The 15,659-nt window shown below is 43.7% G+C and overlaps 2 protein-coding genes across 2 annotated transcripts in view; both read right to left on the reverse strand.

Moving 5' to 3' along the window:
• The window catches only part of LOC112568946, an 88,148-nt gene extending 82,916 nt beyond the window's left edge, over positions 1-5,232 (reverse strand). Inside the window, exons 1-2 of the mRNA XM_025246532.1 lie at positions 4,837-5,232; positions 1,080-1,420 (exon numbers count right to left, since the gene is read on the reverse strand). Coding sequence (XP_025102317.1) covers positions 1,080-1,371 — 292 coding nt within the window. The 5' untranslated portion in view covers positions 1,372-1,420; positions 4,837-5,232. The remainder of the gene's footprint in view (positions 1-1,079; positions 1,421-4,836) is intronic.
• The window catches only part of LOC112568945, a 197,683-nt gene that overhangs the window by 178,525 nt on the left and 3,499 nt on the right, over positions 1-15,659 (reverse strand). Inside the window, exon 3 of the mRNA XM_025246525.1 lies at positions 8,795-9,139. Coding sequence (XP_025102310.1) covers positions 8,795-9,139 — 345 coding nt within the window. The remainder of the gene's footprint in view (positions 1-8,794; positions 9,140-15,659) is intronic.

A 15,659-nucleotide genomic window follows, 5' to 3' on the forward strand; every position in this document is an offset into this window, starting at 1 on the left:
GGTTTTATTGACAGACAGACAGACAGACAGACAGACAGACAGACAGACAGACAGACAGACAGACAGACAGACAGACAAAGAATTTAACCTCTCCCTCACTCCCCGCAGGATTGCTCGTAATATCAATAGTTGCAGATGACCATGCTCAATATGCGATGCCATCGTAAAAAGTAGCTAATGATTGGTAATTATCTAATTAGCTAATGGTGTGCCAGTCCCACGGTGTGCGAGTCTCAAATTTTGGATTAAAAAACAAAATGAATCTTCAAAGTTGCAAAGTATCAAATGCAGCACAAAGCAAAGAAGAGAAAAACATTATTTCTACTGACATCTCTCCGACTTTGCTTCGACAAAAAAGTAACACAAGTTCTCGGCTCAGACAGGAAATCTGTTCGCTATCTACACTGATGTAGATGTCACCTTAGCAACCACACAGGAGGCAGGTCAGACCTGTGAAGTGATTCTAGCAATAAGGTCAAAGGGCACCAAGCTGTAGGATGTTCCTCTTACTAACCACAGAATTAATCCATCAGAATGTCATCCACAGAATTAATGAGAAAGATCAAATGCACGCAGCATCATAAGTACATCTCGGTACATTCAGTAAGTATCACACAGCTCATTAGCATGTAACCAGGACAAACAAGATGGAGGAGTCATTAACAACGGACCATCTTCACGAACCATTTTTTTTATGGAAAGAAGCTTTAAAGATGGGAGTTGGATAAATCCATTTTCTTCTCATCAACGACAAATGGCTGTAATAAAGCTCACATTTTAAGAATACATCGTTTGTTAAAAGCCTGATTTTCTAGTGAATGCAATCCCTCGTCCTTCTGTCCATTTTTTTTTTCTAATTTGATGAAGTCGGTATTGCGAACATCGGAAACGTGAAAGTTCTCAAACAAGAAAAGTGTAGTGGAGGGAGAGATGGGTGGGGTGGTGGTCAGTGAATCATATTTTATATATTTAGCGGACTGTACTGACCAGATATAGTGAGTCTGAGCACTGCACACAAATAAATAAAAATCTGTGTGTGGTCTCAGACCTGACACCACAGACACACAGGAGGAACTTACGGAGCCCCAGGACTTCGTACTGCCACGTGTCGGTCCTGGCCCTGTCTCCAGACTTCACACTGCTGATCTCACACCCGTACTTGCGGGTGTGGTTGGGCGCTAAATCCATGATCAGAGTCTTGAGCTTCGTCTTGCGGGTGTCCTGTTTGAAGATGACACAGGCCGACAAGATGGCGGAAGTGGTGCACTCGTTGGTGACGATGTTGACCGTTGCCAGGATACGGTCATCGCGGTGCGTAAACAGCAGCATGGACACCAAGGTTTTGTCGAATCCAAGACTTCTCCAGAACATTCCAGTTCTATAACTCCCGGAATCCCGAGGAATGGCGTGGCGCTCAGGGCTGCAGCAGAGATAGCAGGTACCCATGTAGCACGGCAACGGGAGCGGGTGGGTAGTTGTAGAACAAAACAGTTTTACAGATAATTAATAATTTACTGTGGTAGCAACATTTTTAACAACAAGAGCAAAGTCATCAATGTTTTATCGCTATCCTGGACTTACATGACGAAGAACGTGGATCCAATATGAACTCACACGTGAACTTAGCAGCTAATGGATGCAAGTGTATGCATCACACACGCACGGACTGACACGCAAGCACACACATGAACACTCATACACGCATGCACACTAATTTGCTTGTCATTCATAAACAATGCCACGAACAGGTAGAAGCCGCTAAGTGAACAGTCATTAGTTTTATTCATCCATTATGACGAAGCTTGGAGGCCAAGGAGAATTTAGCAGTCAAAGACAGAGCAAACGAAAGACTTTTACTGCTTAGACCATCCACCCGTTTTAAGCGGTAAACAATTTTACAGGTAGATAAACAGAGACACACTTGTGTCACAAAAAGCAAAAACTAGCTTCAAATATCTTACAATCGGTCAACACTTACATTGAAACCGCCTTACTCTACAGTAAATAATATATATTTATTAAATAATACTCACACCAATTTAAAAAACAAATAATAGGCGTGTATTGCTAAACTAACAAGACTACATGAACATCTACCCAACCTAGTTTCTCTCAAATACTATCAAAAACCAAGAAAACTGAGACATGTCTCAGGGGAAAAACTTCTACTAATGAAGATTTACATAAATGTAATTTTGCTGTATTTGTGACTAGGGGTGTTTTGTGTGTTCACCAGGGATAGAAAGAGAGTGCGCCCTGAGCGTGGGTGCTGACAACTGGAGGAACAGAAAGAAGGAGAGTAGTGATAAAGGTCAAACGGAAATGGGACGAATAAATGGATTAACTAAATAAAAAGAAGAAGCGGCCATATGCTCCTCGAGGAGTAACAAGGACAAAACTAAACCAACTAAAAAAAGAGAAAGAAAGAAAGAAGAAACACAGGAAGAAACAAAAAAGGGCAGACAAGGAAGGAAAAACTGAAGACAAGATACAAAAGGAGAAATAAAGAGTAAACGAAAGGAATCGAACGATCACACGAAGGATGGGACTGCTGGTTGGCACACGTGCTGACGAGCTGTGACTATTCGTTACACACCAACACACATTGCTGTGAGGTTAGTGCTAGTGGCCCAGCATGCAGTCATCTCATTTAGCATCGTCGTGACAGACGACACGGACAGCAGCTGCTCGCCATCCAGTGATAGCCAGCACACGACTAACGGTCCCGACATGCACTCGACACAATTACTTCCGACCTGACATAGTGCATGACGCATCCGCTACAGACAAATACCCAGGGAAACAAACAAACAGACAGACAGACAGACAGACAGACAGACAGACAGACAAAAAAAAAAAAAAACAAACAAACAAACATTCGTGGTATTTAATAATCTATTATTCTATTTGCATCGTTTCTTCGATCCTTAATTTGTTTTTCGTCTTTGTTTTGTGTAATATATTGAATTAAAGAGACTGTTGTCGTAAACTAACACTAAACTTTAATTCATCCATCTGCTACTCTTTTTCAACCACAGATGAAAATTATCAAACCCTGTGAACCCATGTCATCAGCTGATTTTGATGGAAGAAAACAGTTTATGAAAACTTCACATTTACTGTAAGGTGAAAAAGAAAAATGTTTGGACTGGGAGACCATCTCATGTCTGACACACGAAGAACTATTTCCAAGCACATGGCAGGGTAGTACACTGGGCGAGACAACACGCAGTGAAGACAGGTTACACAGTCAACAGGAAGTCGCATCCACTTCATCGTGCACTAAACTTTGGACAAAACACTTAATACACAAAAGACCATGCTAGCTACACAGCAAGCTCTGAATTTTGGTTTGTGACACAATTTTCAGGTAATTTCACAAATACACAGTTTGGCCACAAGATGGACAAGCAGCGACTCTTGTAGTGACCCTGACTGGTCAGTACCCGAGTCCGAACTGTCAAACACAACAAATAATATGCCAAGAAATCGTATCTTCAATCGGGTATGTAATAGATATAACGATGCTTCATTTACGATTCCAAATCGTCCAGAATCTCAATTTCGATTCAGCCTGAAAAAAAAAAAAAAACATGTGTGCAGTGCGCGGCCGCTTAACGACTTTTAATTTAGCCGCCATGTCGCATTCCTCTCCTGTCCTCCATAAGATGCCAGTCGACAAAAACACTCGCCATCTTGTTTGTTTTTGGTGGAGGGTGTCGAGTGAATGAGAATATCAAGCTAACCAACAGGTTGGGATTTTGTCTTCTTTGGAAGCTTTAGAAAGAATCTTGCCGTACTGTCGTCTCCCGCTTACCGGCTGCCATGGCAACCGGGACAGAGCTAGGACGGTTAATTTTGTAAAACCTTCTAACTTCGTTGCCACCCGGAGGAAAAATGACGTACGCCGGGTTTTGATCTAATAGTCTAGAGACGGTTCCAGAGAACTTGCAAGTGGGAGGATCTATACCTCGGCCTCGAATAGCGCGCCCGCCCTGGTGTTTGCACACATACCGCGCTCTTTTTGTCCCTCAAATGGAAAAACATGTTTTTATACTGGGATTGACGAAGATGAAAGAAGTTGCCGAAAAGCGCGCTTGCCACGGCTTTGTCTCGCCACCAGCGCTCTTCTGGCCAAACATCTTTGCCCACTACTGTGTTTTGCCTTCCAGGAGGCACCATGTGGCTGCACTGAAGGTTCTATCGACGAACTTTCCCTCAAGATGGATACCTTTAGTTTTATATATTGCCAGATGCCCTTTCCTTCTGCATCCCACAGAGCTCCAAGAAAGATTCTGGCAAAAGCGGTTTTATGGCGCATTTGGAGGAGACCGACAAATTCGAACTGTTCAAACATTTTTAAACATGTCCTCATCTCTCTGTCTCCTTTTCTGCTCACGTCTCTGTCTCTCTTTGACCGAGTATTCTTTTGTGAATATTAGCAGCGCGAGGTTACCGCGATCTATATCACATTTTTACCGGAACATTGCGAGTCAGACTAACAGTTTTTAACTGCACAAGTAGACTTCACTACAACCAGTTCTGCACAACATACATTCTATGCAAATATCTAATAAACATACAATGTTCAGAAAAAAAACTAATCTGGAAACGTATTCCATCGAAATAATAAACACACATGCAACATGCAGTTCATCAGATATTTTCCTGCCGTGAATTCTAAAATATTTTCATACGCATGCCGGTAGGTAAGGAGCAAAGAAACAGAGGTTGATCAACTGTAAACATGCAGACAGAAAAAAAAAACCCAGTACTTTGGATAACGCACGGACATCATTACATTATGAAAAATAATAATAATAAAAAACAACTAACCGTTTTTGCTGTCGGTTGTTTTGCTGACGAGGGAGATGACGAACGCCACCAGTACTCCTCCAAGCCTCGGCATCTCCACCAGTGATGCTGCGACTAGTTACCCTCAGATCCGCATCGCCCGGGTCAGGAGTAGATAACGCTCCGCGACAACGACGCCCCGGCTCCGGCAGTGGTCAGAGTATCGTCCCTTCCCTCTTCCGCGTCTTGATAGCGAGGAGTAGCCTCCCTGTCGGCCGTGCGATGGCGTTGCTGCTGATGCTGGTGGTGGTAGTGGTGGACTGAGAGCACGCGCTCTCCCTCGCTTAACTGGCGGCCGCACGTGTCTTTCACGTCAATTAATCCATGAGGAGAGGAGGAGGACGGCCGGGGCTTAATGCGGGATTAAAACGGCACGGGGCGGGGCCGCCATCAGAATTGCAGATGGCGCTGTGGCGAGCCTCGCTATGGAGCTCCCGCTAGGCCTCATTTGAAAGCCATACACCAATCATTGTCGTCGTCGTCGTCATCATCATCATCATCATCATCTACAAGATATTGACTGATTAGGCAACAGAAACATATCACCTGATATTAAGCGCGTGCACGAAGGTATTCACACCTTGCCTTCTGATGTCAGTGGACTGAGTCCATGACCAGGAGCGTTTGTCAGCGTGCACTTGATGCACGGTGTTATAGTAAACAGTTTGATGTCGACACAAGAGGGTGTCCGTGCATGAACCAACACACGAAACCCGATAATATTACAAATAACAGTTTTACATGCATGCCTTGAGCCACACGTTTCTGAACGGTTGACCTTTGACATTTAAATCTTATTATTTTAGTTTGCACACGGCCCTATAAATGGTAATTTCTTAACACTTGCTTTTACACTTTTACAAACCATCTCATACATTCTCTTCTCCACAGATCGAACTGTTCACGAGGATTTCTACAATCTAGTCTAGTGGAGGAGCACCTGTCGACCAACACTGTTTGACCACCCGACTAACACCCGACTGACACCTGCTGACCGCAGCAGTTTCGAGTGCATGACAACCAGAGTATTTGTACCTTATGTTTTGATATAACATTTCGACAGAAACACACCAGTAATATAGGGAGAATAATTATGAGAATTATACACTTAGACCACTATTACACAGTCGATATGTTAGCAATACATATGGAGACCGGTATCTGTACAGTGCATGTCGATATGTATGTTTGGACACTGTATCGCGACTCCCATCCACAAGTATTTGCTCACAACACATTCCTACTTGTGTATCTCGACAATACTTGTTGCCAAGTAAACATCATCTACACATTTAGACAGATGCACCCTGACATTTTCAGGGATACAACTTTGAAGAGAAGTGAACCCTTGCACTATTCTGCAGCAGCTTTAAAGTTGCGTCTTGACAGGCCGTGCACCTGTCCTCACCTGTCCTCACCTGTCCTCACCTGGCCGTCAAGTCGCGCAACGCTCACGGCGACAAATCCTTTCATTGCTTCACTCCGGGACCTGGAAAGTTCTCTTTGAAGACGGCTTTGGCCATCAAAGCGGTGAAAATGGGGAAAAAAGAATTTATAAAAAGCAGTCACACAAATCCTCGGTAAGACTCAAAACCTCAAATGACCCCGGGATCTCGGACAGCGCACGAGGGACCACCGGGGTCAAACCTTATGAATACATTGAAATGATACTGTCACATCCTACATAATGAGTTTATAGCTGTGTGAACTCTCTTCTCACCACTGTAAGGAGTATTTGTATCAGAAAAGTCTGTCTTACTTAATACCTTCAGTGATGACAATGTGAGAGACAGGGTGAAAGTCTTTTTGTTTTTCACTTTGTTTACTCGACTTCTGTAGAGGCATTTAATATTGCAACAAGCCCCGTTGACAACATGTTTTGAAACTTCTGCAAAACCCTTATATAACGAACTATAATTATTATCTGTTTCTTCACTAAAAAAGAATATAGCAAGAATATTCTAGCAAATGTGTCATCTACTTGCGGTTAGAAATATGGAGATGATAGACTTGAGAGCTGTGTGATAAGGAGACAGAGAGAGTGAGATAAAAGAGTTTAAAAGGACATAAGAGGAGAGACAGAGACAGAGGGATGAACACGCAGTTGTGGGGCTGCAGTGGATAAGAAAGCATCAAAGCGAGGATGCAGATTGCCATGTTGATCGATGACAGCTCACGAGGCAACTATCGCCTCTACGTGATATGTCTCCTACACCTCCCACCGCCACCTTGCCTCCTGCCCCTCCACCACCACCACCACCACCACCACCACCACCATCACGATGCCAGCACTCCCCACCCTCCTGTCCCCTTTGACCCCCATCCTCCATACCCTGCCCCCACCGCGGCCTGGCACCGCATCAGGCGACACGACCAGCGCAGGATGCACGTGCCGTGGCATGAACGTGCGCGATCACTAAAAGACTGCACGCGCCCTGCATTTTATTTTATCGCAAGTCCTTATTCACCCATTCTATGTCTACTTCTTTCACTTCCTCACTCACTCGCTCATTGACTCATTCCTTCACACGCTCGCTTTACACACGAGGTCAAAAATTTGAAATCCCATGTGAGGGAATGAATCACGTGACTTAAACTATGTCGACCAACATCCCTGTAACTATCATCTCCGTCGTTGCCAGCATCGACACCGCCTGGCATCGGTCTCCTGCACTTTTCCCTCACAGTTGATGACTGTCCTACCCTGCTAGTGTCACTGGCTGTCACAGACCGACATACACCTTTTGATTCCTCCAAACTGTTGTTATACTTAGCTGCTAATCTTTTCTAAATTTTGCATAACTGTCGCCTCACTTCCTCGTATTGTGCACGTCACGATAAAAAAATCCAGGAGGTAAGAAAAAGAGAGAAAGAAGTGAAAAGAAGGAAATTGTAAAGGAATAAATAAATATAGAAAGAAAAGAGGGATAAAGAATAGAAGAAAAGAAACAGAAAAAAGACAGAAATAATAAAAGAGGGAGGTTGAAGTGGATGATTTGATCCATCAGCAAGTGGAATATCACTGCCAGTCAGGTATGTAAACAGGTGACAGAGAGAGAGAAAGAAGAAGACGACAATGGACCCAAGACAAGCAGTCCTCACTGCACTGGCGACTGGAGAGAACGAAAGAAAAATTACCAAATAAAGAAAATCTCCCTTCATTATCAAATGATATACACATATGCAAATGAGCATGCACTCACGGAGATGGACACGCGCACACGAGAAGAGGGTGTGATGCTGGGTGGGGTGGGGTGGCGGAGGGAGAGGAAGTGGGGTGGGGGCGAATCATGACCTGCCCAAGCCCTCGCAAGAATACGGGGAGGGTGGAGGAGCAGTTAAACGACGCCGTTGATCAATAGGACTGGCAGCAACACGCGACTTAATGCGCAGATAGCAAATGATGGCGGGAGTAACAGTTGCCTTTTATCGCTTACGTCACAAGATGGCGCTGGATGGATGGGCGGCGTGATAAGTGACACTGGGAACGTCACAATGGCGAGGAGTGACACTGACGGTCCCTTCGGACCACTTTGGCAGATCGACTGTTGTTGTTGTTGTTGTTGTTGTTGTTGTTTGCTTGTATGTGTCGGGGGGAGTGACGGCCTAGACATCGGTACGTTCCAGAAAAATACATCAAAGCACACGATGTGTAAGTTACTTATTTTCTACAGAGCTTTGTTGTTTTCTGAACCACTCCCACATCCTTGCCTACAGATATCTTGCCGCCGTGTGTTTACTCCAAAAACCCGAGTCACGAGCATTAACTGCCGTGTTCTGCTTTACGTCACCGGGTGACTAGTTATGCAATCTGTGGGGCTGGCGCCCTACCACAACCTCTCCCCCACCAGAAAAAAGACAGAAAAAAGGTGCGATGAATCACAGCCCTTCTAACCGAACGAATGAGTGCGCGCGCACGAGCGGAAGTAACCGTACTCACTCACTCCCCTCACATCGATCCTCCACGCTGACGTCACAGCGCGTTCGCCGGACCGTACACTCGTCACGTCGCAGCCGTAGCCAATCAGCGTGGAGTGCGTCACGCCCTGCACCAGCGTCTTGAGCTGCGTGCGCCGCGAGTCCGGCCAGCTGATGACGCAGGCGGAGAAGACGTCGGTGGTGGAGCACTCGTTCTTGAGAGGGTTGACGGTGGCGATGATGTGGGAGCTGTTGTCCACCCGGTACAGCGCCATGGTCAGGAGGGTGGCGTCAGCATCCAGCACCTCCCCGCTGCACGTCACCTCCAGGATGGTCGGCTCGTCAAAGAACGGGTGGACTCTGAACGCTGAAAGGAGGGCAGACAGGTGTTAGAACAGGTGTGGAACTATTTATCAGGATTTATACGATCTGCTTACATTTGTCTGTTGACTAAACGCTTTGATAAACATCTTACAACATTTATATCTGGACGACATTCTCTTCTTACAGAATTGTGCTGAGCATGGACATGAGCCTGCAATTACCAGTCTAAAATAACAGGACATTAATAATAACAAGGCGTCTGAGATTCTCAAATAACATGGCTGCTGGATAAGTAGGCGCCTGTAATAATAAGTCTGTAAGACCAAGAGTGTAAATGTCTGAGAGAAGACCTACCCGGTCTGTGATTAGTCTGTACCGTCTGTCATTCACAGCGTAATGACCGGAACGGAATACAAGTGAATGAGAAACAACGGCAGGTAAAAAAAAAAAAATGGAAAGAATATTTAGAAAATAAATGTTCACGAGAATAGAAGCTCTTTAAACTGGACTTTTTTTCTTTTGATGTCCCTTTAAAAAAAACTGGGTCAGTAACAGTTTAATAAACAGTAAATAAAAATAATGCACACAGACATGAGAAAATGAGAATTAAAAACAAAACCTGTATATCTAGAAATAATAGGGAGGTTACTAAAAATAACTATGTACTGGGTACACAGAAGACTTGGAAGAAACACAAGAAGGAAACAACAATGCAAAGCTCATGCACATTCATTTCTAGAACTATCATAACAGACGGGATTTAAAGGATGAATTTTACAAGTGAGGTTTATATCGCCTACATCTACTGACATCTGGGAAAGAAAACTGAAACTATTCATGTTGGTCTTTAAAAGATAGAAATAAATGTTATGAATTATGTACGTTCAAAACTGTGGGTAGCATGTCAATCGTTTTGTGACAATAGCACCCATAACACAGTTCATAAAACCAAACATATTTGTGAAAGAAAACACACTCTGATCCACAATGTAGGCGGACACAAGGTAGAAAACAAAATGAAAAGCAGCGATCGAGGTTGGAGCAGTCGTCACAATTTTGTTGAGGACCAGTTTGACAAGAAAAGTGATCAGCGATGTTGCGGGATTGTTAGCAGATTTTTTTCTACTGGCCAAAATGACCTCAGCTTTTAGTTCATCTGCCACAAGCCTGAGTGGCTGGCAGTCTGTGGATGGCAGGGCTGACGACACGTGACAACACAATTGTCTTGCGTCCACCTCGAGAATGGAGGATGGGTGTGGATGATGGGCCTGCTGTGTGGACACACTTCACAAAGTACAAACTGTGTCAACACATGTCACTCCATTCGAGGGTTATTTCTTTTTGTAAAGTCGTTTGTCAGTTTGTTACACATGACTTGCTTTTCCCTTTAAGTCATATATCAACGACTGAGCATGCGCAGTGTCTTCGTTGTGTGCACCATTACCATCAGCAACATGGCGATTGTACAAACTCTTGTTCTCTCACTGACACAAAGACCTGTGATGTCTGACCACCACGATCATCACAGAAGGTTTTCTGTGCACAGACAACAATCTTTGTGTTGTCATACACTTGTCAATACAGTTCTATGTCATGTAGAACCACGAGGCCCGGATGCTATCAAATAAGTGTTGTTTTAAACTAATTCGAAATGTCAGCATTGCCTTGAACTTGATTGTGGCGAACTGCTTTACGAACTGTTTCACGTGCTGCAAAACGCTTTGAAGTTGGCCGCGCACGTCTATCGACTTGCATGGTTATCCCCCCGTGAAATAACCCGCTGCAGTTATGCCCCTTGAAAGAGAACGATTACAGCACAAGAAAGGACGGGGATGTAGCTAAAAGACGAGGAATTAGCTGATCGATTATTCAGTCATTCAGTATAGGAAAGCGATGCATCCATCGATCAATTACACTCGCTTTATGCAACTGCTTTCGGGGTTAGGAAACAATTATCACAATGGATTTCCTCCCCTAAAACACAGGTTTGAAAACGCTGTTGGAAGTATTGTCACCGCCAGCACTAGATGTTTGCAAACGTGCAGAATAGTAGCAGAGCTTACTGCTAAAAAGTAGAGCTAGTTGCTAGTAGACCTAGCTGGTTGCTAGGAATGCCAGATGGTTGCTAGTAGAACTAGCTGGTTGCTAGGAGAGCTAGATGATCGGTTGGTAAGCTTTTACGTGGCTACCATTTCTCCTTCCAAAGATCCTCTATAAAATTTATGAAAAAGCTGGCACGATGTTGGGCACGATGCTGTTGATAACAAGCAGAACGATTTCGATCACTTCCTAACTAGTTGCTAAGTGTCCCTGACATCAAGCAGACACATTTGGACAAGGATCTTAATAAGAAAAATCGCTTTGTGCGTCCACATCACATGGGTGCTACTCGCCAATCAGATGGGAGGCCTGCACCAGCAGCACGAGACTTGTTTGTGGTAGAAGAGGAACGAAACAAAAATACAGCAGAAGTGGGCGAACGCACAAACAAGCAAGTAGGCAAGGAAAGAAACGAACACACGAACAACAAGGGAACATGCGAGCGAACTAAAGAATCAAATAAGCGAACACATGATTTAAAAGTGATCAAAGGAGCGCTGGAACAAACGGACGAATAAAAAATATCAGAGTTGTGTGTTAAAAGGAAGAAAATCATGTTCTGCACTACTTTTTTGTAACTTTGCCAAGTTGAGATGAAGATGAAAAATAGTGAGTAAGGTTACGGTCTGGTGGCCCGGGGGCAAGCTGCTTGGCTGTTTGGCCGACACTTAGATTAACCCTCGTATCTTTCCTTTTCTTCACTGCTGCCGGCAGCGCGGGGCTGGGTGGAATCGTGGCGACTGGGGAATGCATCTGCCTCCCGCTTGAAGCTCTTGAGAGTGGGAGAAACACAAGGATATGCGACACTCAACACCTCAGGGAAAACAATTTACAAATTGAAAGCGGATGTCCGTATCGAGCGGTATGTGCGGTGGTCGATGGGAAATATTGAGGCGAGGGCTCTCCAGCTCCAGAACCGCTTTCGCGCCTATTTGCGCACGGCCTGGAGGAAAAAAAGTGTCGTGTGCAAACAACAACAGTTAAAAATGTTGTGCGTCTCTTTAGGAGGTATCATGGAGATACTGTACAGCCAAGTACTTGGGGAATAATGCTGTTCCTTGATGTACGTTAGATTGTCTGTTTTCTATCATTTCAGTAGAACCTTTGTTTTATTTGACCACAGGTCATTTCAGATCATTTAAGTGCACACAGTCTTATCTGGTAAACGTGATTTGGTGATGATAGAGCGAGTGTTTTATTTCTCTCACCAAGAAACATTGTGAATGTACACACATATATATATATATGTCCACATCTAAGTATTACATTCAAAGGTCAAGAGGTGAAACTACAACATATTCAAACATGCAGATAATAACGATGCTCCAAACAGAAATGAAGAAGTAAAAACAACTTTCTTGTCCGTTCTCAGAGCTGTTTCGGCAGAACTCGACTACAGCGTCAACTCAGTCAACAAACACACCAAACACGGGGTCAACAACAGAAAAATCGGTGAAACTGTACACCAAAAGTAGATGCACTTACCGCTCTTCTCGTCTGATGATGACAGCACCAAGTTGGCGGACGACAGGAAGACGACGACCACAAACAGACGAGTGGCAGGGCGCGGCGTGGCCTCCATGTTGTGATCTAGCGGCAGTCACTCTGTTTTACTTCCCGGCGACCCGCGCTCCCTGATCGCACCGCTAACGATTTGCCCCTCCTCCCCTCCTACACCCGCCATCCCTCCTCGTTTTTTTTCTCTCTCTTTCTCTGTGCTCTTGCTTTATTTTTTTTTTTTTTTCGTTTTGGTTAGAAAAATCGCAAAAGGCCAATAAAGGTATGATCGAAGTGCTCTCCCCTGCATAACACTGTTGTGGCTTTTTGACTTTAGGTTGAAAGAGATCATGGAGCTGTGATGAGGGGAAAAAGTACGCTTTGAACTCTTCTCTCTCTCTGTGTCTTTCCCTTGTGTCTCTTGTCTCTATCTCTAGTTGTCTCTGTCTCTATCTCTATTTCTGCGTCTCCATGGCTCCGGCTATTTCATTCGCTCTCTCTCTCTCACTCTCTCTCACTACCATCTCCTCTCTTCTGAAATGAGGTGAGATGAGATCAAATGAGATCAGATGTCAAATGCATGCTCTTCCTTCTTTCTTGTAAATTCGATGGCATAAAAAATGGTGTTCCGGGGAACTGTTGAAAGAAACGTAAGCGCCTTACAGAAAACAAGGGACACTGAAACTGGAGTGCTCTCCCTTTGCTCTCGCTCACTACCACTTCTACTTTTTATGCGCATGCGCGCGCACACACAGGCTGCGTGTCTGAATAGAGGTGTGTAGGAGATGTTGAGGGAGTGTCAGCGGGTAAAAAATGCATTACAAGCCATCGATTCATTAAGGAATCTGAATATTCCACTAAAATTTTGTACAAAAATCACTGTTGCTGTTGCGATTGGAATGCGTATCGTTAGAAACCACAATGGAGTCTGAGGTAAATGTCATTCTGTAACCTCTGACCTGTAGACTTTCAGCAAACGGAGAACTTGAGTGTCAGACTTCCTTTCATTCTAGAAAGATGCTAGACCTACCATGACTCATTCAATGACCAGACTAGCTATGATAGTCTCACCAGGCACAGACCAACTCACGCTCTCCAGAGCTCAAACATGGAGCAAAGCGCAGACAACCAAAGTGGCGGGTGTTTAAAAAACAGATTTGTCTTTCTTGACCAGGAAAGAAGAAGAAGGAGGTATGATGCAAAGAAAGGCCTTTGAAAGTCAATCTGTTTCCGTTACTTTGCCGGAGTATAGTCTTGTGTACTGATATTGATTGGTGGGTGTGTTGATGCCTGGAGTTCCTTGAACCGTACCCGAGCTTTAACTTCAAAGTTACAGACAATAAATAATCTGAAATAACTTAACACTTATGTTTGTATGGTAAACATTGACATAAAAATGTGCATATTGCAAAATATGTCGAATGTGTAGTTTTTTTTCTCTCGTAGTAGAATACCTTAAAATAATTCATTAACATGAGATTAAAAATTTTACAGAGTAGTTACTTTTGTAAACCTTTTTCTAAAGTTACGAAGTGCGTTAACTGCATCCTTCCATAGTCCCTGCCTTGTTCCTGCTGTCCATTCTCTTCCGACTGAGCGCCCTCTACCCTTGGCTGTGAGTCACCCTGGGTGATTATCTCCCTTGTCAGGTTGTCTCCCTTGCTATTGTAGAAATCTAAGTCTATAATCGCGCCTTGTTTCAGAAGTCCGCCGCCCGATTGCAAAAGTAATTTTCCTGCAACATTTTCATGATGATGGATTGAGGTGTTAATGTCTTTAGGCGGGTAACTTCTTTGCGAATGTGATGCCAGGGGCTCGGGTTACCTGCACTGACGGCCTCCTTGTTGCTGTCGATGAAAGTGACGTGGACACACCCGTGAAAACGACAAAGACCCGGATTGAAGTTTTAAAATAACCAGTTAAAGTCAGTCTTGACCAACTCTGAAGGTAGTCCTAACGAACTGATTACACATTGTTGACGACCTGAACTGTTCACTCTAAATGTAGATGTGTGTATGTGTTTATAGTTTTACTACACCCTGATATTTAGTTGTTGTCAGACGCCATAATTATCACACACACACACACAAGGAAAGACAATCAGTGGAATGTTGAGCACTAGTTTAACTGAATGGTATTCAGGCAGACTCTAATCAGAATATTATTTTGAATGCTGTCACTATTCTAAATAAAGTCCATGCCATAGGCTTACAGCTGTGACGTAACAAATCATTCAGGTGGTGATGTCACAAATCACAAAGCACGACAGGTAAGTTCTGAGATGTTAGACACTAGAAGGCCGGAAACTTGTGAACATACGCGTGCGCGTGCGTGCTTGTTTTGTGTGTGTTCGGGTGAGTGTGTATCTGTCTGTTAGATATATATATATATAAGCTTAAGTCTATTGTCTTACTGATAGCCGTAGTTGGCACGTAATGATTAACACATTAACGACAAAGAAAACACAAGGAAAGGGTTGTGTTTGTGCGAGTGACATACATAAATATTTACTATTTTTTTTTAAATGTTACAGTTTTATTAAACACTATGGCGACATGTTTCAGCATGATCTATCAATGTTAGTGAGCACAGACCCGCTGACTTCAGCTCAAAGTAAAATATCATACACCCATAAAATGTTAGAGACAGACGGTTAAAACCATAACCCACCTTTGTTTAGTGAAACTTTTCAATTGTAATTATTACAACGCGGCATGATAACAACATTAGGTGAATGTTAATCACGAATTTTAACAGAGAATATTAATTACAGTTTAAAGACTAAGATACCGCATGCACCTAGGATTCCTCTCCAGGAGGTGTTTTCATTAATGATGTTCGTCATTCGCTATCGTCAGACACGTCGTTTGTAACTACATCAAAGTAATTGTTGATTAAGTAAGGTGCGAGCCAACAGTCCTGTAACTGTGTAAAACAGACAAACTCTGACATTGACGTGTCGCACG

Source organism: Pomacea canaliculata, linkage group LG7 (assembly GCF_003073045.1).
Source record: "Pomacea canaliculata isolate SZHN2017 linkage group LG7, ASM307304v1, whole genome shotgun sequence".
Lineage (NCBI taxonomy): Eukaryota > Metazoa > Mollusca > Gastropoda > Architaenioglossa > Ampullariidae > Pomacea > Pomacea canaliculata.